This window comes from Cuculus canorus, chromosome 1 (assembly GCF_017976375.1).
Source record: "Cuculus canorus isolate bCucCan1 chromosome 1, bCucCan1.pri, whole genome shotgun sequence".
NCBI classification, from domain to species: domain Eukaryota; kingdom Metazoa; phylum Chordata; class Aves; order Cuculiformes; family Cuculidae; genus Cuculus; species Cuculus canorus.
In genome coordinates, this window is record NC_071401.1 from 1,350,117 (window position 1) to 1,375,116 (window position 25,000).

General features: G+C 57.0%; 1 protein-coding gene across 1 annotated transcript in view; it reads left to right on the top strand.

Annotated features, from left to right (window-relative positions):
• INPPL1 (inositol polyphosphate phosphatase like 1) overlaps positions 1-25,000 on the top strand; it is a 90,743-nt gene that overhangs the window by 53,059 nt on the left and 12,684 nt on the right. The window contains 4 exon segments of the mRNA XM_054082687.1: positions 10,811-10,907; positions 10,997-11,135; positions 19,941-20,040; positions 20,142-20,230. Of these exon segments, the coding sequence (XP_053938662.1) occupies positions 10,811-10,907; positions 10,997-11,135; positions 19,941-20,040; positions 20,142-20,230 (425 nt within the window).

Sequence of the window (25,000 nt, forward strand, 5' to 3'; positions counted from 1 at the left end):
GGTGGTTTTCGGGTGCTTTTGGGTCGGTTTGGGGCAGTTTTGGGTGGTTTGGGTCATTTTGGTGTTTTTGGGTCATTTTCGGATGCTTTTGGGTCAATTTTGGGTCAGTTTTGGGTGGTTTTGGCTGGTTTTGGGTGGTTTTGGGTCGGTTTGGGTGTTTTTGGGTCATTTTCGGATGCTTTTGGGTCGGCGTTGGGTCGGGTTTGGGTGTTTTGGGTCAATTTTGGGTGTTTTTGGGTCAGTCTTGGGTGTTTTTGGGATCGTTTTGGGTGGTTTTGGGTCATTTTTGTGTCGGTTTTTGGGTCGATTTTTGGGTGGTTTTGGGTCATTTTGGGGTGTTTTGGGTGGTTTTTCGGGTGCTTTTGGGTGTTTTTGGGTCGATTTTGGGTGTTTTTGGGTCATTTTTGGGTGTTTTTGGGTGGTTTTTCGTGTGCTTTTTGGGTCGGTTCTGGGGCAGTTTTGGGGCAGTTTGGGTCGCTTTTGTGTGTTTTTGGGTCATTTTTGGGTGTTTCTGGGTCATTTTTTGGGTGTTTTTTTGGGTCATTTTTTGGGTGTTTTTGGGTCAGTTTTTGGGTGGTTTTGGGGTGCTTTTGGGTCAGTTTGGGGCAGTTTGGGTCATTTTTGGGTGTTTTTGGCGTGGTTTTCGGGTGCTTTTGGGTCGGTTTCGGGCAGTTTTGGGGCAGTTTGTGTCGTTTTTGGGTGTTTTTGGTCATTTTCGGGTGCTTTTGGGTCGGTTTGGGGCAGTTTGGGGTGGTTTTTGGGTTGTTTTGGGTGTTTTTGGGTCAATTTTTGGGTTGTTTTGGGTCACTTTTTGGGTGTTTTTGGGTCAATTTTGGGTTGGTTTTGGGTCAATTTGGGTGTTTCTGGGCAGTTTTGGGTGTTTTGGGTCAATTTTGGGTGGTTTGGGTCGGTTTTGGGTGTTTTTGGGTCGTTTTGGGGTGCTTTTGGGTCAATTTTGGGTCATTTTTGGGTGTTTTGGGGTCGATTTTGGGTGGTTTTGGGTCATTTTCGGATGCTTTTGGGTCAATTTTGGGTCGGTTTTGGTGTTTTTTGGGTGTTTTTCGGGTGCCTTTTGGGTCGGTTTTGGGGCAGTTTTGGGGCAGTTTGGGTCATTTTTGGGTGTTTTTGGGTGTTTTTGGGTCGATTTTGGGTGGTTTTGGGTCGGTTGGTGGTTTTGGGTCAATTTTGGGTGTTTTTGGGTGGTTTTCGGGTGCTTTTGGGTCGGTTTTGGGGCAGTTTTGGGTGGTTTTGGGTCATTTTGGGTGTTTTTTGGTGTTTGGGTGCTTTTGGGTCAGTTGGGGCAGTTTGGGTCATTTTTGGGTGTTTTTGGGTCGGTTTGGGGGATGTTTTGGGGCATTTGGGGTCGTTTTGGGTCATTTTGGGGGCTGTTTTGGGTCATTTTCGGGTGCTTTTGGGTCAGTTTGGGGCAGTTTTGGGCAGTTTGGGTCAATTTTGGGTGTTTTTTGGGTCATTTTTGGGTGCTTTTGGGTCGGTTTGGGGCAGTTTTGGGGCAGTTTTGGGTCAATTTTGGGTGGTTTTGGGTCGATTTTGGGTGTTTTGGGTCAATTTTGGGTGGTTTTGGGTCAATTTTGGGGCGGTTTTGGGCAGTGTTGGGTGGTTTTGGGGTCGATTTTGGGTGGTTTTGGGTCAATTTTGGGTCGGTTTTGGGTCAATTTGGGTGGTTTTGGGTCGGTTTTGGGCGGTTTTTGGGCTGTTTTGGGTCAATTTTGGGCTGTATTGGGTGGTTTAGGGTGGTTTTGGGGCGGTTTGGGTCAATTTGGGTCAATTTTGGGTGTTTTGGGGGTCAATTTTTGGGCAGTTTTGGGTGTTTTTGGGTCGATTTTGGGTGTTTTTGGGCACTTTGGGGTGTTTTGGGTCATTTTTGGGTGCTTTTGGGTCGGCGTTGGGTCGGGCTTGGGTGTTTTTGGGTCAGTTTTAGGTGGTTTGGGCAGTTTTGGGTGTTTTTTGGGTCTATTTTGGGTGGTTTTGGGCAGTTTTGGGTGCTTTTGGGTCGTTTTTTGGGTGCTTTTGGGTTGGCGTTGGGTCGGTTTGGGGTGTTTTTGGGTGTTTTTAGGTGGTTTGGTGTCAATTTTGGGCAGTTTTGGGTGTTTTTGGGTCGATTTTGGGTGTTTTGGGGGCAGTTTTGGGCAGTTTTGGGGCTGTTTGGGTCGGGTTTGGGTGGTTTTGGGTGGTTTTGGTCATTTTGTGGTGCTTTTGGGTTGGCGTGGGTCGGTTTGGTGTTTTTTTGGTCAGTTTTGGGTGGTTTTGGGGCTCTTTGGGTCAATTTTGGGTCAATTTTGGGTGGTTTTGGGTGTTTTGGGTCATTTTTGGGTGTTTTTGGGTGGTTTTCGGGTGCTTTCGGGTCAGTTTGGGGCAGTTTGGGTCGTTTTGGGTCAATTTGGGTGGTTTTTGGGTGGTTTCGGGTGCTTTTGGGCGGTTTGGGTCATTTTGTGTGTTTTTGGGTCATTTTTGGGTGGTTTTGGGTCATTTTCAGGTGCTTTTGGGTCGGTTTGGGTCAATTTTGGGTGTTTTTGGGTCAATTTTGGGTGTTTTTGGGGTCGTTTTTTTGGGTGCTTTTGGGTCGGTTTTGGGGCAGTTTTGGGACAGTTTTGGGTCAATTTTGGGTGGTTTTGGGTCATTTTTGGGTGGTTTTGGGTCAGTTTTGGGTCGATTTTGGGTCATTTTCGGGTGCTTTTGGGTCGGTTTTGGGTCACTTTTGGGTGTTTTTTGGGTCAATTTTGTGTGTTTTTGGGTTCATTTTTGTGTGTTTTTGGGTCATTTTTGGGTGTTTTTGGGTCATTTTCGGATGCTTTTGGGTCAGTTTGGGTCAATTTTGGGTGGTTTTGGGTCATTTTTGGGTGTTTTTGGGTGGTTTTAGGGTGCTTTTGGGTCGGTTTGGGGCAGTTTTTGGGGCAGTTTGGGTCATTTTTGGGTGTTTTTGGGTGTTTTTCGGATGCCTTTGGGTCAATTTTGGGTCATTTTCGGGTGCTTTTGGGTCATTTTTCGGGTGCTTTTGGGTCAATTTTGAGTGTTTTTTGGGTGGTTTTCGGGAGCTTTTGGGCAGTTTTGGGGCAGTTGGGTCAATTTTGGGTGTTTTGGGGTCCTTTTCGGGTGCTTTTGGGTCGGTTGGGGGCAGTTTGGGTCATTTTTGGGTGTTTTTTGGGTGGTTTTCGGGTGCTTTTGGGTCGGTTTGGGGCAGTTTTGGGGCAGTTTGGGTCATTTTTGGGTGTTTTTTGGGTGTTTTTGGGTCGATTTTGGGTGGTTTTGGGTCGGTTTTGGGTGGTTTTGGTTCCATTTTGGGTGTTTTTGGGTCGATTTTGGGTGTTTTTGGGTCAATTTTGGGTGTTTTTGGTTCGATTTTGGGTGTTTTTGGGTCATTTTTGTGTGTTTTTGGGTCGATTTTGGGTGGGTTTTAGGTCATTTTTGGGTGTTTTTGGGTCAATTTGGGTGTTTTTGGGTCATTTTTGGGTGTTTTTGGGTCATTTTCAGATGCTTTCGGGTCAATTTTGGGTCAGTTTTGTGTGTTTTTGGGTCATTTTTGGGTGTTTTTGGGTCATTTTCGGGTGCTTTTGGGTCGGTTTGGGGCAGTTTTGGGGCAGTTTGGGTCATTTTTGGGTGTTTTTGGGTCAATTTTGGGTGGTTTTGGGTCGTTTTTCGGGGTGCTTTTGGGTCAATTTTGGGTCAGTTTTGGGTCATTTTGGGTCATTTTTGGGTGTTTTTGGGTCGATTTTGGGTGGTTTTGGGTCATTTTTGGGTGTTTTTAGGTCATTTTTGGGTGTTTTTGGGTTGTTTTCGGGTGCTTTTGGGTCAGTTTGGGTCATTTTCGGGTGTTTTTGGGTCATTTTCGGGTGTTTTGGGTCATTTTTTGGGTCATTTTTTGGGTGTTTTTGGGTGGTTTTTCGGGTGCTTTTGGGGCAGTTTGGGTCAATTTTGGGTGTTTTTGGGTCATTTTTGGGTGTTTTTGGGTGGTTTTCGGGTGCTTTTGGGGTCGGTTTTGGGTCGATTTTGGGTGTTTTTTGGGTCGGTTTGGGTCATTTTTGGGTGTTTTTTGGGTCATTTTTCGGGTGGCTTTTGGGTCGGTTTGGGGCAGTTTTTGGGGCAGTTTGGGTCATTTTTGAGTGATTTTGGGTCATTTTTGGTGTGTTTTTGGGTTGTTTTCGGATGCTTTTGGGTCAATTTGTGGTCATTTTTGTGTGTTTTTTGGGTCATTTTTTGTGTGGTTTTGGGTCATTTTTGGGTGTTTTGGGTAATTTTGGGGCACTTTTGGGTCGGTTTTGGGTCCACTTTTTGGGTGGTTTTTGGGTCGATTTTGGGTGTTTTTGGGTCATTTTTGTGTGTTTTTGGGTCGATTTTGTGTGTTTTTGGGTCATTTTTGGGTGGTTTTGGGTCGTTTTCGGGTGCTTTTGGGTCAATTTTGGGTCATTTTTGTGTGTTTTTGAGTCATTTTTTGGGTGGTTTTAGGTCATTTTCGGGTGTTTTTGGGTCGGTTTTTGGGCAGTTTTGGGGCAGTTTGGGTCATTTTTGGGTGTTTTTGGGTCGTTTTTTGGTGGTCGATTTTGGGTGTTTTTGGGTCGATTTTGGGTGGTTTTGGGTCGATTTTTGGGTGTTTTGGGTCAATTTGGGTGGTTTTTGGGTCGTTTTCGGGTGCTTTTGGGTCGGTTTGGGTCAATTTTGGGTGTTTTTGGGTCGATTTTGGGTGTTTTTTGGGTCGATTTTGGGTGTTTTTGGGTCATTTTTGTGTGTTTTTGGGTCGATTTTGGGTGGTTTTAGGTCATTTTTGGGTGTTTTTGGGTCATTTTTGTGTGTTTTTGGGTCGATTTTGGGTGGTTTTAGGTCATTTTTTGGGTGTTTTTTGGCCGTCAATTTTGGGTGTTTTTGGGTCAGTTTTGGGTGTTTTTGGGTCGTTTTCGGATGCTTTTGGGTCAATTTGGGTCGGTTTTGGGTGTTTTTGGGTCATTTTGGGGTGTTTTTGGGTGTTTTTTCGGGTGCTTTTGGGTCGGTTTTGGGGCAGTTTTGGGGCAGTTTGGGTCATTTTTTGGGTGGTTTTGGGTCATTTTCAGATGCTTTTGGGTCAATTTTTGGGTCAGTTTTTGGGTGGTTTTGGGTCGTTTTGGGTGTTTCTGGGCAGTTTTGGGTGTTTTGGGTCAATTTTGGGTGTTTTTTTGGGTCGTTTTCGGGTGCTTTTGGGTCGGTTTGGGTCACTTTCGGGTGGTTTTGGGTCGATTTTTGGGTGGTTTGGGGTCATTTTTGGGTGGTTTTGGGCCATTTTTGGGTGTTTTGGGGTCATTTTTGGGTGGTTTTGGGTTTATTTTTTGGGTGGTTTTGGGTCGTTTTGGGTCATTTTGGGGCGCTTTGGGGTTGTTTGGGTGTTTTTGGGTTGATTTTGGGTGGTTTGGGGTCATTTTTGGGTGTTTTTGGGTCATTTTTTGGGTGTTTTTGGTGGTTTTCGGGTGCTTTTGGTCGGTTTGGTCAATTTTGTGTTGGTTTTGGGTCATTTTCGTGTGTTTTTGGGTGTTTTCGGGTGCTTTTGGGTCGGTTGGGGGCAGTTTTTTGGGGCAGTTTGGGTCATTTTTGGGTCATTTTCGGGTGTTTTTGGGTGGTTTCGGGTGTTTTTGGGTGTTTTTGGGTGTTTTTCGGGTGCTTTCGGGTGGGTTTGGGGTCAGCTTTGGGGCGGTGGTGACGCGGTGGCCCCGCCAGGTGGCTCTGCAGTCGCTGTGGAACATCAAAGTGGTGGTGTTGGTGAAGGCCGAGCACGAGGCGCGCATCAGCCACGTCGGCACCTCCAGCGTCAAAACCGGCATCGCCAACACCCCTCGGTACCGCCTCGCCCGTCCCACCACAACCATCTCCTCATGGGTCCCACCAGGAGGTCCCAGGTCCTCATGGGTCCCACCAGAAGGTCTCAGGTCCTCATGGGTCCCACCAGGAGGTTCCATATCCCCATGGGTCCCACCAGGAGGGTCCCAGGTCCTCATGGGTCCCATCAGGAGGTCCCATATCCCCATGGGTCCCACCAGGAGGTTCCATATCCCCATGGGTCCCACCAGGAGGTCCCAGATGGGTCCTCATGGGTCCCACCAGAAGGTCCCATATCACCATGGGTCCCATCAGGAGGTCATTGGTCCCACCAGAAGGTCCCAGGTCCCCATGGGTCCCACCAGGAGGTCCCAGATGGGTTCTCATGGGTCCCACCAGGAGGTCCCATATCCCCATGGGTCCCACCAGAAGGTCTCAGATGGGTTCTCATGGGTCCCACCAGGAGGGTCTCAGGTCCCCATGGGTCCCACCAGAAGGTCTCAGGTCCCCATGGGTCCCACCAGGAGGTCTCAGATGGGTTCTCATGGGTCCCACCAGGAGGTCTCAGGTCCTCATGGGTCCCACCAGGAGGTTCCATATCCCCATGGGTCCCACCAGGAGGTCTCAGATGGGTTCTCATGGGTCCCACCAGGAGGTCTCAGGTCCTCATGGGTCCCACCAGGAGGTCCCATATCCCCATGGGTCCCACCAGAAGGTCTCAGATGGGTTCTCATGGGTCCCACCAGGAGGTCTCAGGTCCTCATGGTCCCACCAGGAGGTCCCATATCCTCATGGGTCCCACCAGGAGGTCTCAGATGGGTTCTCATGGGTCCCACCAGAAGGTCTCAGATCCTCATGGGTCCCACCAGAAGGTCCCAATTCCTCATGGGTCCCACCAGGACCTCCCATGTCCTCATGGATCCCATCAGGAGGTCATCAGTCCCACCAGGAGGTCTCAGGTCCCCATGGGTCCCACCAGGAGGTCCCATATCCTCATGGGTCCCACCAGGAGGTCTCAGGTCCTCATGGCTCCCACCAGGAGGTTCCATATCCTCATGGGTCCCACCAGGAGCTCTCAGGTCCCCATAGGTCCCACCAGGAGGTCTCAGATGGGTTCTCATGGGTCCCACCAGGAGGTCTCAGATCCTCATGGGTCCCACCAGGAGGTCCCAGATGGGTTCTCATGGGTCCCACCAGAAGGTCTCAGATCCTCATGGGTCCCACCAGAAGGTCTCAGGTCCTCATGGGCCCCACCAGGAGGTCCCATATCCCCATGGGTCCCACCAGGAGGTCCCATATCCCCATGGGTCCCACCAGGAGGTCGCAGATGGGTTCTCATGGGTCCCACCAGGAGGTCCCATATCACCATGGGTTCCATCAGGAGGTCTCAGATGGGTTCTCATGGGTCCCACCAGGAGGTCCCATATCACCATGGGTCCCATCAGGAGGTCATTGGTCCCACCAGGAGGTCCCAGGTCCTCATGGGTCCCACCAGAAGGTCTCAGGTCCTCATGGGTCCCACCAGGAGGTTCCATATCCCCATGGGTCCCACCAGGAGGTCTCAGATGGGTTCTCATGGGTCCCACCAGGAGGTCCCATATCACCATGGGTCCCATCAGGAGGTCATTGGTCCCACCAGGAGGTCCCAGGTCCTCATGGGTCCCACCAGAAGGTCTCAGGTCCTCATGGGTCCCACCAGGAGGTTCCATATCCCCATGGGTCCCACCAGGAGGTCTCAGATGGGTTCTCATGGGTCCCACCAGGAGGTCCCATATCCCCATGGGTCCCACCAGAAGGTCTCAGATGGGTTCTCATGGGTCCCACCAGGAGCTCTCAGGTCCTCATGGGTCCCACCAGGAGGTCCCATATCCCCATGGGTCCCACCAGGAGGTCTCAGATGGGTTCTCATGGGTCCCACCAGAAGGTCCCATATCACCATGGGTCCCATCAGGAGGTCATTGGTCCCACCAGAAGGTCTCAGGTCCTCATGAGTCCCACCAGGAGGTCATCAGTCCCACCAGAAGGTCTCAGGTCCTCATGGGCCCCACCAGGAGGTCCCATATCCCCATGGGTCCCACCAGGAGGTTCCATATCCCCATGGGTCCCACCAGGAGGTCCCAGATGGGTCCTCATGGGTCCCACCAGAAGGTCTCAGGTCCTCATGGGTCCCACCAGGAGGTCTCAGGTCCCCATGGGTCCCACCAGGAGGTTCCATATCCCCATGGGTCCCACCAGGAGGTCCCAGATGGGTTCTCATGGGTCCCACCAGAAGGTCCCATATCACCATGGGTCCCATCAGGAGGTCATTGGTCCCACCAGAAGGTCTCAGGTCCTCATGAGTCCCACCAGGAGGTCATCAGTCCCACCAGAAGGTCTCAGGTCCTCATGGGCCCCACCAGGAGGTCCCATATCCCCATGGGTCCCACCAGGAGGTTCCATATCCCCATGGGTCCCACCAGGAGGTCCCAGATGGGTCCTCATGGGTCCCACCAGAAGGTCTCAGGTCCTCATGGGTCCCACCAGGAGGTCTCAGGTCCCCATGGGTCCCACCAGGAGGTTCCATATCCCCATGGGTCCCACCAGGGAGGTCCCAGATGGGTTCTCATGGGTCCCACCAGAAGGTCCCATATCACCATGGGTCCCATCAGGAGGTCATTGGTCCCACCAGAAGGTCTCAGGTCCTCATGAGTCCCACCAGGAGGTCATCAGTCCCACCAGAAGGTCTCAGGTCCTCATGGGCCCCACCAGGAGGTCCCATATCCCCATGGGTCCCACCAGGAGGTTCCATATCCCCATGGGTCCCACCAGGAGGTCCCAGATGGGTCCTCATGGGTCCCACCAGAAGGTCTCAGGTCCTCATGGGTCCCACCAGGAGGTCTCAGGTCCTCATGGGTCCCACCAGGAGGTCCCATATCCCCATGGGTCCCACCAGGAGGTCCCATATCCCCATGGGTCCCACCAGGAGGTCTCAGATGGGTTCTCATGGGTCCCACCAGGAGGTCTCAGATCCTCATGGGTCCCACCAGAAGGTCTGAGGTCCTCATGGATCCCACCAGGAGCTCCCATGTCCTCATGGGTCCCATCAGGAGGTCATCAGTCCCACCAGGAGGTCTCAGATCCTCATGGGTCCCACCAGGAGGTCCCATATCACCATGGGTCCCACCAGGAGGTCATTGGTCCCACCAGAAGGTCCCAATTCCTCATGGGTCCCACCAGAAGGTCTCAATCCCTCATAGGTCCCACCAGAAGTTCTCAGCTCCTCATAGGTCCCACCAGAAGGTCTCAATTCCTCACGGGGTCCCACCAGAAGGTCTCAGCTCCTCATAGGTCCCACCAGGAGCTCCCAATTCCCCATCAGTCCCACCAGAAGCTCCCACGTCCTCACGGGGTCCCACCAGAAGCTCCCAATTCCTCATGGGTCCCACCAGAAGCTCTCAAATCCTCATGGGTCCCACCAGGAGGTCATCAGTCCCACCAGATGGTCTCAGGTCCTCATAGGTCCGACCAGGAGGTCCCATATCTCCATGGGTCCCACCAGAAGGTCTCAGGTCCTCATGGGTCCCACCAGAAGCTCCTGTGTCCCCATGGGTCCCACCAGAAGATCTCAGGTCCCCATGGGTCCCTCCAGGAGGTTCCATATCCCCATAGGTCCCACCAGGAGCTCCTGTGGCCCCATGGGTCCCACCAGGAGGTCCCAGATGGGTTCTCATGGGTCCCACCAGGAGGTCCCATATCACCATGGGTCCCATCAGGAGGTCATTGGTCCCACCAGAAGATCTCAGGTCCTCATGGCTCCCACCAGGAGGTCATGGGTCCCACCAGAAGGTCTCAGGTCCTCATGGGTGCCACCAGGAGGTCCCATATCCCCATGGGTCCCACCAGGAGGTCTCAGATGGGTTCTCATGGGTCCCACCAGAAGGTCTCAGATCCTCATCGGTCCCACCAGAAGGTCCCAATTCCCCATCGGTCCCACCAGAAGTTCTCAGCTCCTCATGGGTCCCACCAGGAGCTCCCAATTCCTCATAGGTCCCCCCAGGAGCTCTCAGCTCCTCACAGGTCCCCCCAGAAGCTCCCACGTCCTCACGGGGTCCCACCAGAAGCTCTCAGCTCCTCATGGGTCCCACCAGAAGGTCCATCAGTCCCACCAGAAGTTCTCAGCTCCTCACAGATCCCACCAGAAGCTCCCACGTCCTCACGGGGTCCCACCAGAAGCTCTCAGCTCCTCACGGGTCCCACCAGAAGCTCTCAGCTCCTCACGGGTCCCCCCAGGAGCTCCCACGTCCTCATGGGGTCCCACCAGAAGCTCTCAGCTCCTCACAGGTCCCCCCAGGAGCTCCCACATCCTCACGGGGTCCCACCAGAAGGTCTCAGCTCCTCGTAGGTCGCACCAGAAGCTCCCACGTCCTCACGAGGTCCCACCAGAAGCTCTCAGCTCCTCATAGTTCCCACCAGAAGCTCTCAGCTCCTCATAGGTCCCACCAGGAGCTCCCAATTCCCCATAGGTCCCACCAGAAGGTCCCACGTCCTCACGGGTTCCCACCAGAAGGTCTCAGCTCCTCATAGGTCCCACCAGTAGCTCCCACGTCCTCACGAGGTCCCACCAGAAGCTCTCAGCTCCTCATAGTTCCCACCAGAAGCTCTCAGCTCACCACAGGTCCCCCCAGAAGCTCCCACGTCCTCACGGGGTCCCACCAGAAGTTCTCAGCTCCTCATGGGTCCCACCAGAAGGTCATCAGTCCCACCAGAAGTTCTCAGCTCCTCACAGGTCCCACCAGAAGCTCTCAGCTCACCACAGGTCCCCCCAGAAGCTCCCACGTCCTCACGGGGTCCCACCAGAAGTTCTCAGCTCCTCACAGGTCCCCCCAGAAGCTCTCAGCTCCTCACGGGTCCCCCCAGAAGCTCTCAGCTCCTCACAGGTCCCACCAGAAGCTCTCAGCTCCTCACAGTTCCCCCCAGAAGCTCCCACGTCCTCACGGGTTCCCACCAGAGAAGGTCCCCACTGCTGTCCCCGCAGGCAATAAAGGCGCCGTGGGCGTCTCCTTCCTCTTCAATGGGACCTCCTTGGGCTTCGTCAACTGCCACCTGACCTCGGGCGGCGAGAAGACCCCGCGGTGAGCGCCCCGAGGACCTCCTCCACCTTCTCCTCTCCTCCATCACCACCACCACCACCACCACCACCACCGTCCTTGGTCTTCTCCAGGAGGAACCAGAACTACTTGGACATCCTTCGGCTCCTGACGCTCGGGGACAAACAACTCAACGCCTTCGACATCTCCCTACGCTTCACCCACCTCTTCTGGTTTGGAGACCTCAACTACCGCCTCGATATGGACGTCCAGGTGGGACCACCAGGAGCTTCTCATGGAGGAACATCTCCATCTGAGACCTGGAGGATCTCAGGAGGCTTTTGGAGCACCGTTTGTGGTGGTTGAGGAGCTCCTCAGGCCCTGAGGTGGTGTCCAGGAGGTCCTCAAAGGCTTTTGGAGCACCGGTTGTGGTGGTTGAGGAGCTCCTCAGGCCCTGAGGTGGTGTCCAGGAGGTCCTCAAAGGCTTTTGGAGCTCCAATTGTGGTGGTTGAGGAGCTCCTCAGGCCCTGAGGTGGTGTCCAGGAGGTCCTCAAAGGCTTTTGGAGCTGCAGTTGTGGTGGTTGAGGAGCTCCTCAGGCCCTGAGGTGGTGTCCAGGAGGATCTCAAAGGCTTTTGGAGCTCTGGTTGTGGTGGTTGAGGAGCTCCTCAGACCCTGAGGTGGTGTCCAGGAGGTCCTCAGAGGCTTTTGGAGCTCCACTTGTGGTGGTTGAGGAGCTCCTCAGGCCCTGAGGTGGTGTCCAGGAGGTCCTCAAAGGCTTTTGGAGCTGCAGTTGTGGTGGTTGAGGAGCTCCTCAGGCCCCTGAGGTGGTGTCCAGGAGGTCCTCAAAGGCTTTTGGAGCTCCGTTGTGGTGGTTGAGGAGCTCCTCAGGCCCTGAGGTGGTGTCCAGGAGGATCTCAAAGGCTTTTGGAGCTCCGGTTGTGGTGGTTGAGGAGCTCCTCAGGCCCTGAGGTGGTCTCCAGGAGGTCCTCAAAGGCTTTTGGAGCTCCACTTGTGGTGGTTGAGGAGCTCCTCAGGCCCTGAGGTGGTCTCCATGAGGTCCTCAAAGGCTTTTGGAGCTCCAGTTGTGGTGGTTGAGGAGCTCCTCAGGCCCTGAGGTGGTCTCCATGAGGTTCTCAAAGGCTTTTGGAGCTCCGGTTGTGGTGGTTGAGGAGCTCCTCAGGCTCTGAGGTGGTCACCATGAGGTCCTCAAAGGCTTTTGGAGCTCCAGTTGTGGTGGTTGAGGAGCTCCTCAGGCCCTGAGGTGGTGTCCAGGAGGTCCTCAAAGGCTTTTGGAGCTGCAGTTGTGGTGGTTGAGGAGCTCCTCAGGCCCTGAGGTGGTGTCCATGAGGTCCTCAAAGGCTTTTGGAGCTCCAGTTTGTGGTGGTTGAGGAGCTCCTCAGGCCCTGAGGTGGTCTCCAGGAGGTCCTCAAAGGCTTTTGGAGCTCCGGTTGTGGTGGTTGAGGAGCTCCTCAGGCCCTGAGGTGGTGTTCCAGGAGGTCCTCAAAGGCTTTTGGAGCTGCAGTTGTGGTGGTAGAGGAGCTCCTCAGGCCCTGAGGTGGTGTCCAGGAGGATCTCAGGAGGCTTTTGGAGCACCATTTGTGGTGGTTGAGGAGCTCCTCAGGCCCTGAGGTGGTGTCCATGAGGTCCTCAAAGGCTTTTGGAGCTGCAGTTGTGGTGGTTGAGGAGCTCCTCAGGCCCTGAGGTGGTGTCCAGGAGGTCCTCAAAGGCTTTTTGGAGCTCCAGTTGTGGTGGTTGAGGAGCTCCTCAGGCCCTGAGGTGGTGTCGAGGAGGTTCTCAAAGGCTTTTGGAGCTCCGGTTGTGGTGGTTGAGGAGCTCCTCAGGCCCTGAGGTGGTGTCCAGGAGGTCCTCAAAGGCTTTTGGAGCTCCATTTGTGGTGGTTGAGGAGCTCCTCAGGCCCTGAGGTGGTGTCCAGGAGGTCCTCAAAGGCTTTTGGAGCTGCAGTTGTGGTGGTTGAGGAGCTCCTCAGGCCCTGAGGTGGTGTCCAGGAGGTCCTCAAAGGCTTTTGGAGCTCCGGTTGTGGTGGTTGAGGAGCTCCTCAGGCCCTGAGGTGGTGTCCAGGAGGTCCTCAGAGGCTTTTGGAGCTCTGGTTGTGGTGGTTGAGGAGCTCCTCAGGCCCTGAGGTGGTCTCCATGAGGTCCTCAAAGGTTTTGGAGCTCCGGTTGTGGTGGTTGAGGAGCTCCTCAGGCCCTGAGGTGGCGTCCAGGAGGATCTCAAAGGCTTTTGGAGCTCCGGTTGTGGTGGTTTGAGGAGCTCCTCAGGCCCTGAGGTGGTGTCCAGGAGGTCCTCAAAGGCTTTTGGAGCTCCGGTTGTGGTGGTTGAGGAGCTCCTCAGGCCCTGAGGTGGTCTCCAGGAGGTCCTCAAAGGCTTTTGGAGCTGCAGTTGTGGTGGTTGAGGAGCTCCTCAGGCCCTGAGGTGGTCTCCATGGATGGTGGGTGATGTCCATGAGGTCCTCAAAGGCTTTTGAAGCTCCAGGTGTGGTGGTTGAGGAGCTCCTCAGACCCTGAGGTGGTGTCCAGGAGGATCTCAAAGGCTTTTGGAGCTCCGGTTGTGGTGGTTGAGGAGCTCCTCAGGCCCTGAGGTGGTGTCCAGGAGGTCCTCAAAGGCTTTTGGAGCTCCAGTTGTGGTGGTTGAGGACCTCCTCAGGCCCTGAGGTGGTCTCCAGGAGGTCCTCAAAGGCTTTTGGAGCTCCGGTTGTGGTGGTTGAGGAGCTCCTCAGGCCCTGAGGTGGTCTCCATGAGGTCCTCAAAGGCTTTTGGAGCTCCGGTTGTGGTGGTTGAGGAGCTCCTCAGGCCCTGAGGTGGTCTCCAGGAGGTCCTCAAAGGCTTTTGGAGCTCCAGTTGTGGTGGTTGAGGAGCTCCTCAGGCCCTGAGGTGGTGTCCAGGAGGTCCTCAAAGGCTTTTGGAGCTCCACTTGTGGTGGTTGAGGAGCTCCTCAGGCCCTGAGGTGGTGTCCAGGAGGTCCTCAAAGGCTTTTGGAGCTCCGGTTGTGGTGGTTGAGGAGCTCCTCAGGCCCTGAGGTGGTGTCCAGGAGGTCCTCAGAGGCTTTTGGAGCTCCGGTTGTGGTGGTTGAGGAGCTCCTCAGGCCCTGAGGTTGTGTCCATGAGGCCCTCAAAGGCTTTTGGAGCTCCGGTTGTGGTGGTTGAGGAGCTCCTCAGGCCCTGAGGTGGTCTCCAGGAGGCCCTCAAAGGCTTTTGGAGCTCCGGTTGTGGTGGTTGAGGAGCTCCTCAGGCCCTGAGGTGGTGTCCATGAGGTCCTCAAAGGCTTTTGGAGCTCCGGTTGTGGTGGTTGAGGAGCTCCTCAGGCCCTGAGGTGGTGTCCAGGAGGTCCTCAAAGGCTTTTGGAGCTCCGGTTGTGGTGGTTGAGGAGCTCCTCAGGCCCTGAGGTGGTCTCCATGAGGTCCTCAAAGGCTTTTGGAGCTCCGGTTGTGGTGGTTGAGGAGCTCCTCAGGCCCTGAGGTGGTGTCCAGGAGGTCCTCAAAGGCTTTTGGAGCTCCAGTTGTGGTGGTTGAGGAGCTCCTCAGGCCCTGAGGTGGTCTCCATGAGGTCCTCAAAGCTTTTGGAGCTCCGGTTATGGTGGTTGACGAGCTCCTCAGGCCCTGAGGTGGTCTCCATGAGGTCCTCAAAGGCTTTTGGAGCTCCGGTTGTGGTGGTTGAGAAGCTCCTCAGGCCCTGAGGTGGTGTCCAGGAGGATCTCAAAGGCTTTTGGAGCTCCGGTTGTGGTGGTTGAGGAGCTCCTCAGGCCCTGAGGTGGTGTCCAGGAGGTCCTCAAAGGCTTTTGGAGCTCTGGTTGTGGTGGTTGAGGAGCTCCTCAGGCCCTGAGGTGGTGTCCAGGAGGTCCTCAAAGGCTTTTGGAGCTCCGGTTGTGGTGGTTGAGGAGCTCCTCAGGCCCTGAGGTGGTGTCCATGAGGTCCTCAAAGGCTTTTTGGAGCTCCGGTTGTGGTGGTTGAGGAGCTCCTCAGGCCCTGAGGTGGTGTCCATGAGGTCCTCAAAGGCTTTTGGAGCTCCGGTTGTGGTGGTTGAGGAGCTCCTCAGGCCCTGAGGTGGTGTCCATGAGGTCCTCAAAGGCTTTTGGAGCTGCAGTTGTGGTGGTTGAGGAGCTCCTCAGGCCCTGAGGTGGTGTCCAGGAGGTCCTCAAAGGCTTTTGGAGCTGCAGTTGTGGTGGTTGAGGAGCTCCTCAGGCCCTGAGGTGGTCTCCAGGAGGTCCTCAAAGGCTTTTGGAGCTCCGGTTGTGGTGGTTGAGGAGCTCCTCAGGGCCTGAGGTGGTGTCCAGGAGGTCCTCAAAGGCTTTTGGAGCTGCAGTTGTGGTGGTTGAGGAGCTCCTCAGGCCCTGAGGTGGTGTCCAGGAGGATCTCAGGAGGCTTTTGGAGCACCATTTGTGGTGGTTGAGGAGCTCCTCAGGCCCTGAGGTGGTGTTCAGGAGGATCTCAAAGGCTTTTGGAGCTCCACTTGTGGTGGTTGAGGAGCTCCTCAGGCCCTGAGGTGGTCTCCATGAGGTCCTCAAAGGCTTTTGGAGCTCCAGTTGTGGTGGTTGAGGAGCTCCTCAGGCCCTGAGGTGGTGTCCAGGAGGATCTCAAAGGCTTTTGGAGCTCCACTTGTGGTGGTTGAGGAGCTCCTCAGGCCCTGAGGTGGTCTCCATGAGGTCCTCAAAGGCTTTTGGAGCTCCACTTGTGGTGGTTGAGGAGCTCCTCAGGCCCTGAGGTGGTGTCCAGGAGGTCCTCAAAGGCTTTTGGAGCTCCACTTGTGGTGGTTGAGGAGCTCCTCAGGCCCTGAGGTGGTGTCCAGGAGGATCTCAAAGACTTTTGGAGCTCCAGTTGTGGTGGTTGAGGAGCTCCTCAGGCCCTGAGGTGGTGTCCAGGAGGTCCTCAAAGGCTTTTGGAGCTCCGGTTGTGGTGGTTGAGGAGCTCCTCAGGCCCTGAGGTGGTGTCCAGGAGGTCCTCAAAGGCTTTTGGAGCTCCGGTTGTGGTGGTTGAGGAGCTCCTCAGGCTCTGAGGTGGTGTCCATGAGGTCCTCAAAGGCTTTTGGAGCTCCGGTTGTGGTGGTTGAGGAGCTCCTCAGGCCCTGAGGTGGTCTCCAGGAGGTCCTCAAAGGCTTTTGGAGCTCCGGTTGTGGTGGTTGAGGAGCCCCTCAGGCCCTGAGGTGGTCTCCAGGAGGTCCTCAAAGGCTTTTGGAGCTCCGGTTGTGGTAGTTGAGGAGCTCCTCAGGCCCTGAGGTGGTCTCCAGGAGGTCCTCAAAGGCTTTTGGAGCTCCGGTTGTGGTGGTTGAGGAGCTCCTCAGGCCCTGAGGTGGTCTCCAGGAGGTCCTCAAAGGCTTTTGGAGCTCCAATTGTGGTGGTTGAGGAGCTCCTCAGGCCCTGAGGTGGTGTCCAGGAGGTCCTCAAAGGCTTTTGGAGCTCCGGTTGTGGTGGTTGAGGAGCTCCTCAGGCCCTGAGGTGGTGTCCAGGAGGATCTCAGGAGGCTTTTGGAGCTCCGGTTGTGGTGGTTGAGGAGCTCCTCAGGCCCTGAGGTGGTGTCCAGGAGGTCCTCAAAGGCTTTTGGAGCTCCGGTTGTGGTGGTTGAGGAACTCCTCAGGCCCTGAGGGTGGTGTCCAGAAGGTCCTCAAAGGCTTTTGGAGCTCCGGTTGTGGTGGTTGAGGAGCTCCTCAGGCCCTGAGGTGGTGTCCAGGAGGATCTCAGGAGGCTTTTGGAGCTCCAGTTGTGGTGGTTGAGGAGCTCCTCAGGCCCTGAGGTGGTGTCCAGAAGGTCCTCAAAGGCTTTTGGAGCTCCGGTTGTGGTGGTTGAGGAGCTCCTCAGGCCCTGAGGTGGTGTCCAGGAGGTCCTCAAAGGCTTTTGGAGCTCCACTTGTGGTGGTTGAGGAGCTCCTCAGGCCCTGAGGTGGTGTCCAGGAGGTCCTCAAAGGCTTTTGGAGCTCCATTTGTGGTGGTTGAGGAGCTCCTCAGGCCCTGAGGTGGTGTCCATGAGGTCCTCAAAGGCTTTTGGAGCTCCACTTGTGGTGGTTGAGGAGCTCCTCAGGCCCTGAGGTGGTCTCCATGAGGTCCTCAAAGGCTTTTGGAGCTCCGGTTGTGGTGGTTGAGGAGCTCCTCAGGCCCTGAGGTGGTGTCCAGAAGGTCCTCAAAGGCTTTTGGAGCTCCGGTTGTGGTGGTTGAGGAGCTCCTCAGGCCCTGAGGTGGTGTCCAGGAGGTCCTCAAAGGCTTTTGGAGCTCCGGTTGTGGTGGTTGAGGAGCTCCTCAGGCCCTGAGGTGGTCTCCATGAGGTTCTCAAAGGCTTTTGGAGCTCCAGTTGTGGTGGTTGAGGAGCTCCTCAGGCCCTGAGGTGGTGTCCAGGAGGATCTCAAAGGCTTTTGGAGCTCCGGTTGTGGGTGGTTGAGGAGCTCCTCAGGCCCTGAGGTGGGTGTCCAGGAGGTCCTCAAAGGCTTTTGGAGCTCCGGTTGTGGTGGTTGAGGAGCTCCTCAGGCCCTGAGGTGGTGTCCATGAGGTCCTCAAAGGCTTTTTGGAGCTCCGGTTGTGGTGGTTGAGGAGCTCCTCAGGCCCTGAGGTGGTGTCCAGGAGGTCCTCAAAGGCTTTTGGAGCTGCAGTTGTGGTGGTTGAGGAGCTCCTCAGCCCTGAGGTGGTCTCCATGGGTGGTGATTGATGTCCATGAGGTCCTCAAAGGCTTTTGGAGCTGCAGTTGTGGTGGTTGAGGAGCTCCTCAGGCCCTGAGGTGGTGTCCAGGAGGTCCTCAAAGGCTTTTGGAGCTGCAGTTGTGGTGGTTGAGGAGCTCCTCAGGCCCTGAGGTGGTCTCCATGGGTGGTGGGTGGTGTCCAGGAGGTCCTCAAAGGCTTTTGGAGCTCCACTTGTGGTGGTTGAGGAGCTCCTCAGGCCCTGAGGTGGTGTCCATGAGGATCTCAAAGGCTTTTGGAGCTCTGGTTGTGGTGGTTGAGGAGCTCCACAGGCCCTGAGGTGGTGTCCAGGAGGTCCTCAAAGGCTTTTGGAGCTCCGGTTTGTGGTGGTTGAGGAGCTCCTCAGGCCCTGAGGTGGTGTCCAGGAGGTCCTCAAAGGCTTTTGGAGCTGCAGTTGTGGTGGTTGAGGAGCTCCTCAGGCCCTGAGGTGGTGTCCAGGAGGTCCTCAAAGGCTTTTGGAGCTCCGGTTGTGGTGGTTGAGGAGCTCCTCAGGCCCTGAGGTGGTGTCCAGGAGGTCCTCAAAGGCTTTTGGAGCACCAGTTGTGGTGGTTGAGGAGCTCCTCAGGCCCTGAGGTGGTGTCCATGAGGATCTCAAAGGCTTTTGGAGCTCTGGTTGTGGTGGTTGAGGAGCTCCACAGGCCCTGAGGGTGGTGTCCAGGAGGTCCTCAAAGGCTTTTGGAGCTCCGGTTGTGGTGGTTGAGGAGCTCCTCAGGCCCTGAGGTGGTGTCCAGGAGGTCCTCAAAGGCTTTTGGAGCTCCACTTGTGGTGGTTGAGGAGCTCCTCAGGCCCTGAGGTGGTGTCCAGGAGGTCCTCAGAGGCTTTTGGAGCTCCGGGTGTGGTGGTTGAGGAGCTCCTCAGGCCCTGAGGTGGTGTCCATGAGGTCCTCAAAGGCTTTTGGAGCTGCAGTTGTGGTGGTTGAGGAGCTCCTCAGAGCCCTGAGGTGGTCTCCATTGAGGTCCTCAAAGGCTTTTGGAGCTCCGGTTGTGGTGGTTGAGGAGCTCCTCAGGCCCTGAGGTGGTGTCCAGGAGGTCCTCAAAGGCTTTTGGAGCTCCGGTTGTGGTGGTTGAGGAGCTCCTCAGGCCCTGAGGTGGTGTCCAGGAGGTCCTCAAAGGCTTTTGGAGCTCCAGTTGTGGTGGTTGAGGAGCTCCTCAGGCCCTGAGGTGGGTGTCCAGGAGGTCCTCAAAGGCTTTTGGAGCTGCAGTTGTGGTGGTTGAGGAGCTCCTCAGGCCCTGAGGTGGTCTCCAGGAGGTCCTCAAAGGCTTTTGGAGCTCCGGTTGTGGTGGTTGAGGAGCTCCTCAGGCCCTGAGGTGGTGTCCATGAGGTCCTCAGAGGCTTTTGGAGCTCCGGGTTGTGGTGGTTGAGGAGCTCCTCAGACCCTGAGGTGGTCTCCATGAGGTCCCTCAAAGGCTTTTGGAGCTCCGGTTGTGGTGGTTGAGGAGCTCCTCAGGCCCTGAGGTGGTCTCCATGAGGTCCTCAAAGGCTTTTGGAGCTCCGGTTGTGGTGGTTGAGGAGCTCCTCAGGCCCTGAGGTTGGTGTCCATGAGGTCCTCAAAGGCTTTTGGAGCTCCGGTTGTGGTGGTTGAGGAGCTCCTCAGGCCCTGAGGTGGTGTCCATGAGGTCCTCAAAGGCTTTTGGAGCTCCGGTTGTTGGTGGTTGAGGAGCTCCTCAGGCCTGAGGTGGTGTCCATGAGGTCCTCAAAGGCTTTTGAGCTGCAGTTGTGGTGGTTGAGGAGCTCCTCAGGCCCTGAGGTGGTGTCCAGGAGGTCCTCAAAGAGCTTTTGGAGCTGCAGTTGTGGTGGTTGAGGAGCTCCTCAGGCCCTGAGGTGGTCTCCATGAGGTCCTCAAAAGCTTTTGGAGCTCCGGTTGTGGTGGTTGAGGAGCTCCTCAGGCCCTGAGGTGGTGTCCAGGAGGTCCTCAAAGGCTTTTGGAGCTCCGGTTTGTGGTGGTTGAGGAGCTCCTCAGGCCCTGAGGTGGTGTCCAGGAGGTCCTCAAAGGCTTTTGGAGCTCCGGTTGTGGTGGTTGAGGAGCTCCTCAGGCCCTGAGGTGGTGTCCAGGAGGTCCTCAAAGGCTTTTGGAGCTCCGGTTGTGGTGGTTGAGGAGCTCCTCAGGCCCTGAGGTGGTGTCCAGGAGGATCTCAAAGGCTTTTGGAGCTCCGGTTGTGGTGGTTGAGGAGCTCCTCAGGCCCTGAGGTGGTGTCCATGAGGTCCTCAAAGGCTTTTGGAGCTCCGGTTGTGGTGGTTGAGGAGCTCCTCAGGCCCTGAGGTGGTCTCCAGGAGGTCCTCAAAGGCTTTTGGAGCTCCGGTTGTGGTGGTTGAGGAGCTCCTCAGGCCCTGAGGTGCTCTCCACGGATGGTGGTTGATCTCCACGACCTTTTTGATGACCTCCATCTCACCTTCTGCCCCACCAGGAGATCCTCAACTACATCGCTCGGAAGGAACTCGACCCTCTCCTCAAGGTGGACCAACTCAACCTGGAGAAGGAGAAGCACAAGATCTTCCTCCGCTTCGGTGAGGCCCTTTCCGGACCTCCTCTTGAGGTCCACACCTCCATCTGGAGGTCCTCCTCCCCTTGAGGTTCTCCTGACCTTCGTCTTGACCTTCTCTTGAAGAGGAGGAGGACATCACCTTTCCCCCCACGTACCGCTACGAGCGCGGCTCCCGCGACACCTACGTGTGGCACAAGCAGAAGCCCACGGGGGTAGGTGGACAACCCCCTCCTGAGGTCCTTCCACCCCTCCTGAGGTCCTTCCACCCCATCCTGAGGTCCTTCCACCCCATCCTGAGGTCCTTCCGTCCCCTCCTGAGGTCCTTCCGCCCCTCCTGAGGTCCTTCCACCCCATCCTGAGGTCCTTCCGCCCCATCCTGAGGTCCTTCCACCCCATCCTGAGGTCCTTCCACCCCATCCTGAGGTCCTTCCACCCCTCCTGAGGTCCTTCCACCCCCTCCTGAGGTCCTTCCGCCCCATCCTGAGGTCCTTCCATCCTGAGGTCCTTCCACCCCCTCCTGAGGTCCTTCCACCCCATCCTGAGGTCCTTCCACCCCTCCTGAGGTCCTTCCACCCCCTCCTGAGGTCCTTCCACCCCATCCTGAGGTCCTTCCACCCCTCCTGAGGTCCTTCCACCCCATCCTGAGGTCCTTCCACCCCATCCTGAGGTCCTTCCCCTTTCTGAGGTCCTTCCACCCATCCGAGGTCCTTCCACCCCATCCTGAGGTCCTTCCACCCCATCCTGAGGTCCTTCCGTCCATCCTGAGGTCCTTCCACCCATCCTGAGGTCTTCCACCCCATCCTGAGGTCCTTCCACCCCTCCTGAGGTCCTTCCGTCCATCCTGAGGTCCTTCCACCCATCCTGAGGTCCTTCCACCCACCATCCTGAGGTCCTTCCGCCCCATCCTGAGGTCCTTCCACCCCATCCTGAGGTCCTTCCACCCCTCCTGAGGTCCTTCCGTCCATCCTGAGGTCCTTCCACCCCATCCTGAGGTCCTTCCACCCCATCCTGAGGTCCTTCCACCCCTCCTGAGGTCCTTCCACCCCATCCTGAGGTCCTTCCACCCCATCCAGATGTCCTTCCACCCCATCCTGAGGTCCTTCCACCCCATCCTGAGGTCCTTCCACCCCATCTTGAGGTCCTTCCACCCCATCCTGAGGTCCTTCCACCCCATCCTGAGGTCCTTCCACCAATCCTGAGGTCCTTCCACCCCATCCTGAGGTCCTTCCACCCCATCCTGAGGTCCTTCCACCCCATCCAGAGTTCCTTCCACCCCATCCTGAGGTCCTTCCACCCCATCCTGAGGTCCTTCCACCCCTCCTGAGGTCCTTCCACCCCTCCTGAGGTCCTTCCGTCCCATCCTGAGGTCCTTCCACCCCTCCTGAGGTCCTTCCACCCCATCCTGAGGTCCTTCCACCCCTCCTGAGGTCCTTCCACCCCTCCTGAGGTCCTTCCGTCCCATCCTGAGGTCCTTCCACCCCATCCTGAGGTCCTTCCACCCCATCCTGAGGTCCTTCCACCCCTCCTGAGGTCCTTCCACCCCATCCTGAGGTCCTTCCACCCCTCCTGAGGTCCTTCCACCCCATCCTGAGGTCCTTCCGCCCTCCTGAGGTCCTTCCATCCTGAGGTCCTTCCACCTCTCCTGAGGTCCTTCCACCCCTCCTGAGGTCCTTCCACCCCATCCTGAGGTCCTTCCACCCCTCCTGAGGTCCTTCCACCCCTCCTGAGGTCCTTCCGCCCCATCCTGAGGTCCTTCCACCCCATCCTGAGGTCCTTCCACCCATCCTGAGGTCCTTCCACCCCTCCTGAGGTCCTTCCACCCCTCCTGAGGACCTTCCACCCCATCCTGAGGTCCTTCCACCCCATCCTGAGGTCCTTCCACCCCATCCTGAGGTCCTTCCACCCCCCCTGAGGTCCTTCCACCCCACCTGAGGTCCTTCCACCCCATCCTGAGGTCCTTCCGTCCATCCTGAGGTCCTTCCACCCCATCCTGAGGTCCTTCCACCCCATCCTGAGGTCCTTCCACCCATCCTGAGGTCCTTCCACCCCATCCTGAGGTCCTTCCGTCCATCCTGAGGTCCTTCCACCCCCCTGAGGTCTTCCACCGCATCCTGAGGTCCTTCCACCCCATCCTGAGGTCCTTCCGTCCATCCTGAGGTCCTTCCACCTCATCTGAGTCCTTCCACCCCATCCTGAGATCCTTCCACCCCATCCTGAGGTCCTTCCACCCATCCTGAGGTCCTTCCGTCCCTCCTGAGGTCCTTCCACCCATCCTGAGGTCCTTCCACCCTCCTGAGGTCCTTCCACCCCCTCCTGAGGTCCTTCCACCCCATCCTGAGGTCCTTCCACCCCATCCCGAGGTCCTTCCACCCCATCCTGAGGTCCTTCCTCCCCTCCTGAGGTCCTTCCACCCCTCCTGAGGTCCTTCCACCCATCCTGAGGTCCTTCCACCCCTCCTGAGGTCCTTCCACCCCCTCCTGAGGTCCTTCCACCCCATCCTGAGGTCCTTCCGCCCCCTCCTGAGGTCCTTCCACCCCCTCCTGAGGTCCTTCCACCCCATCCTGAGGTCCTTCCACCCCTCCTGAGGTCCTTCCACCCCATCCTGAGGTCCTTCCACCCCCTGAGGTCCTTCCACCCCCTCCTGAGGTCCTTCCACCCCATCCTGAGGTCCTTCCACCCCATCCTGAGGTCCTTCCACCCCATCCTGAGGTCCTTCCACCCCATCCTGAGGTCCTTCCGTCCATCCTGAGGTCCTTCCACCCCACCCTGAGGTCCTTCCACCCCTCCTGAGGTCCTTCCACCCCATCCTGAGGTCCTTCCACCCCTCCCTGAGGTCCTTCCACCCATCCTGAGGTCCTTCCACCCCATCCTGAGGTCCTTCCGTCCATCCTGAGGTCCTTCCACCCCTCCTGAGGTCCTTCCACCCCATCCTGAGGTCCTTCCACCCCATCCTGAGGTCCTTCCACCCCTCCTGAGGTCCTTCCACCCCATCCTGAGGTCCTTCTGTCCATCCTGAGGTCCTTCCACCCCATCCTGAGGTCCTTCCACCCCATCCTGAGGTCCTTCCACCCCATCCTGAGGTCCTTCCACCCCTCCTGAGGTCCTTCCACCCCTCCTGAGGTCCTTCCGTCCCATTCTGAGGTCCTTCCACCCCTCCTGAGGTCCTTCCGCCCCTCCTGAGGTCCTTCCACCCCTCCTGAGGTCCTTCCACCCCTCCTGATGTCCTTCCACCCCTCCTGAGGTCCTTCCGCCCCATCCTGAGGTCCTTCCACCCCATCCTGAGGTCCTTCCACCCATCCTGAGGTCCTTCCCCCCCTCCTGAGGTCCTTCCACCCCCTCCTGAGGTCCTTCCACCCCATCCTGAGGTCCTTCCACCCCATCCTGAGGTCCTTCCACCCCATCCTGTGGTCCTTCCGTCCCCTCCTGAGGTCCTTCCACCCCATCCTGAGGTCCTTCCACCCCATCCTGAGGTCCTTCCACCCCTCCTGAGGTCCTTCCACCCCATCCTGAGGTCCTTCCACCCCATCCTGAGGTCCTTTCGTCCATCCTGAGGTCCTTCCACCCCATCCTGAGGTCCTTCCACCCCTCCTGAGGTCCTTCCACCCATCCTGAGGTCCTTCCACCCCATCCTGAGGTCCTTCCACCCCTCCTGAGGTCCTTCCACCCCATCCTGAGGTCCTTCAGTCCCATCCTGAGGTCCTTCCGCCCCTCCTGAGGTCCTTCCACCCCATCCTGAGGTCCTTCCACCCCATCCTGAGGTCCTTCCGTCCATCCTGAGGTCCTTCCGTCCCTCCTGAGGTCCTTCCACCCCATCCTGAGGTCCTTCCACCCCTCCTGAGGTCCTTCCACCCCATCCTGAGGTCCTTCCACCCCACCTGAGGTCCGTCCGCCCCATCCTGAGGTCCTTCCACCCCTCCTGAGGTCCTTCCTCCATCCTGAGGTCCTTCCCCCATCCTGAGGTCCTTCCGTCCATCCTGAGGTCCTTCCACCCCATCCTGAGGTCCTTCCGTCCATCCTGAGGTCCTTCCACCCCATCCTGAGGTCCTTCCACCACTCCTGAGGTCCTTCCACCACTCCTGAGGTCCTTCTACCCCATCCTGAGGTCCTTCCGTCCATCCTGAGGTCCTTCCACCCCTCCTGAGGTCCTTCCACCCCTCCTGAGGTCCTTCCACCCCTCCTGAGGTCCTTCCACCCCATCCTGAGGTCCTTCCACCCCATCCTGAGGTCCTTCCGCCCCATCCTGAGGTCCTTCCACCCCATCCTGAGGTCCTTCCACCCCCTCCTGAGTTCCTTCCACCCTCCTGAGTCGTTCCACCCCATCCTGAGGTCCTTCCACCCCATCCTGAGATCCTTCCACCCATCCTGAGGTCCTTCCACCCCATCCTGAGATCCTTCCACCCCATCCTGAGGTCCTTCCTCCCCTCCTGAGGTCCTTCCACCCCTCCTGAGGTCATTCCACCCCTCCTGAGGTCCTTCCACCCCATCCTGAGGTCCTTCCGTCCATCCTGAGGTCCTTCCACCCCTCCTGAGGTCCTTCCACCGCATCCTGAGGTCCTTCCTCCCCTCCTGAGGTCCTTCCACCCCTCCTGAGGTCCTTCCGCCCATCCTGAGGTCCTTCCACCCCTCCTGAGGTCCTTCCTCCCATCCTGAGGTCCTTCCACCCCTCCTGAGGTCCTTCCGCCCATCCTGAGGTCCTTCCACCCTCCTGAGGTCCTTCCACCCCTCCTGAGGTCCTCCCACCCATCCTGAGGTCCTTCCACCCCATCCTGAGGTCCTTCCACCCCATCCTGAGGTCCTTCCACTCCATCCTGAGGTCCTTCCACCCCCTCCTGAGGTCCTTCCACCCCATCCTGAGGTCCTTCCACCCCTCCTGAGGTCCTTCCACCCCATCCTGAGGTCCTTCCACCCCATCCTGAGGTCCTTCCACCCCCATCCTGAGGTCCTTCCACCCCTCCTGAGGTCTTTCCGTCCATCCTGAGGTC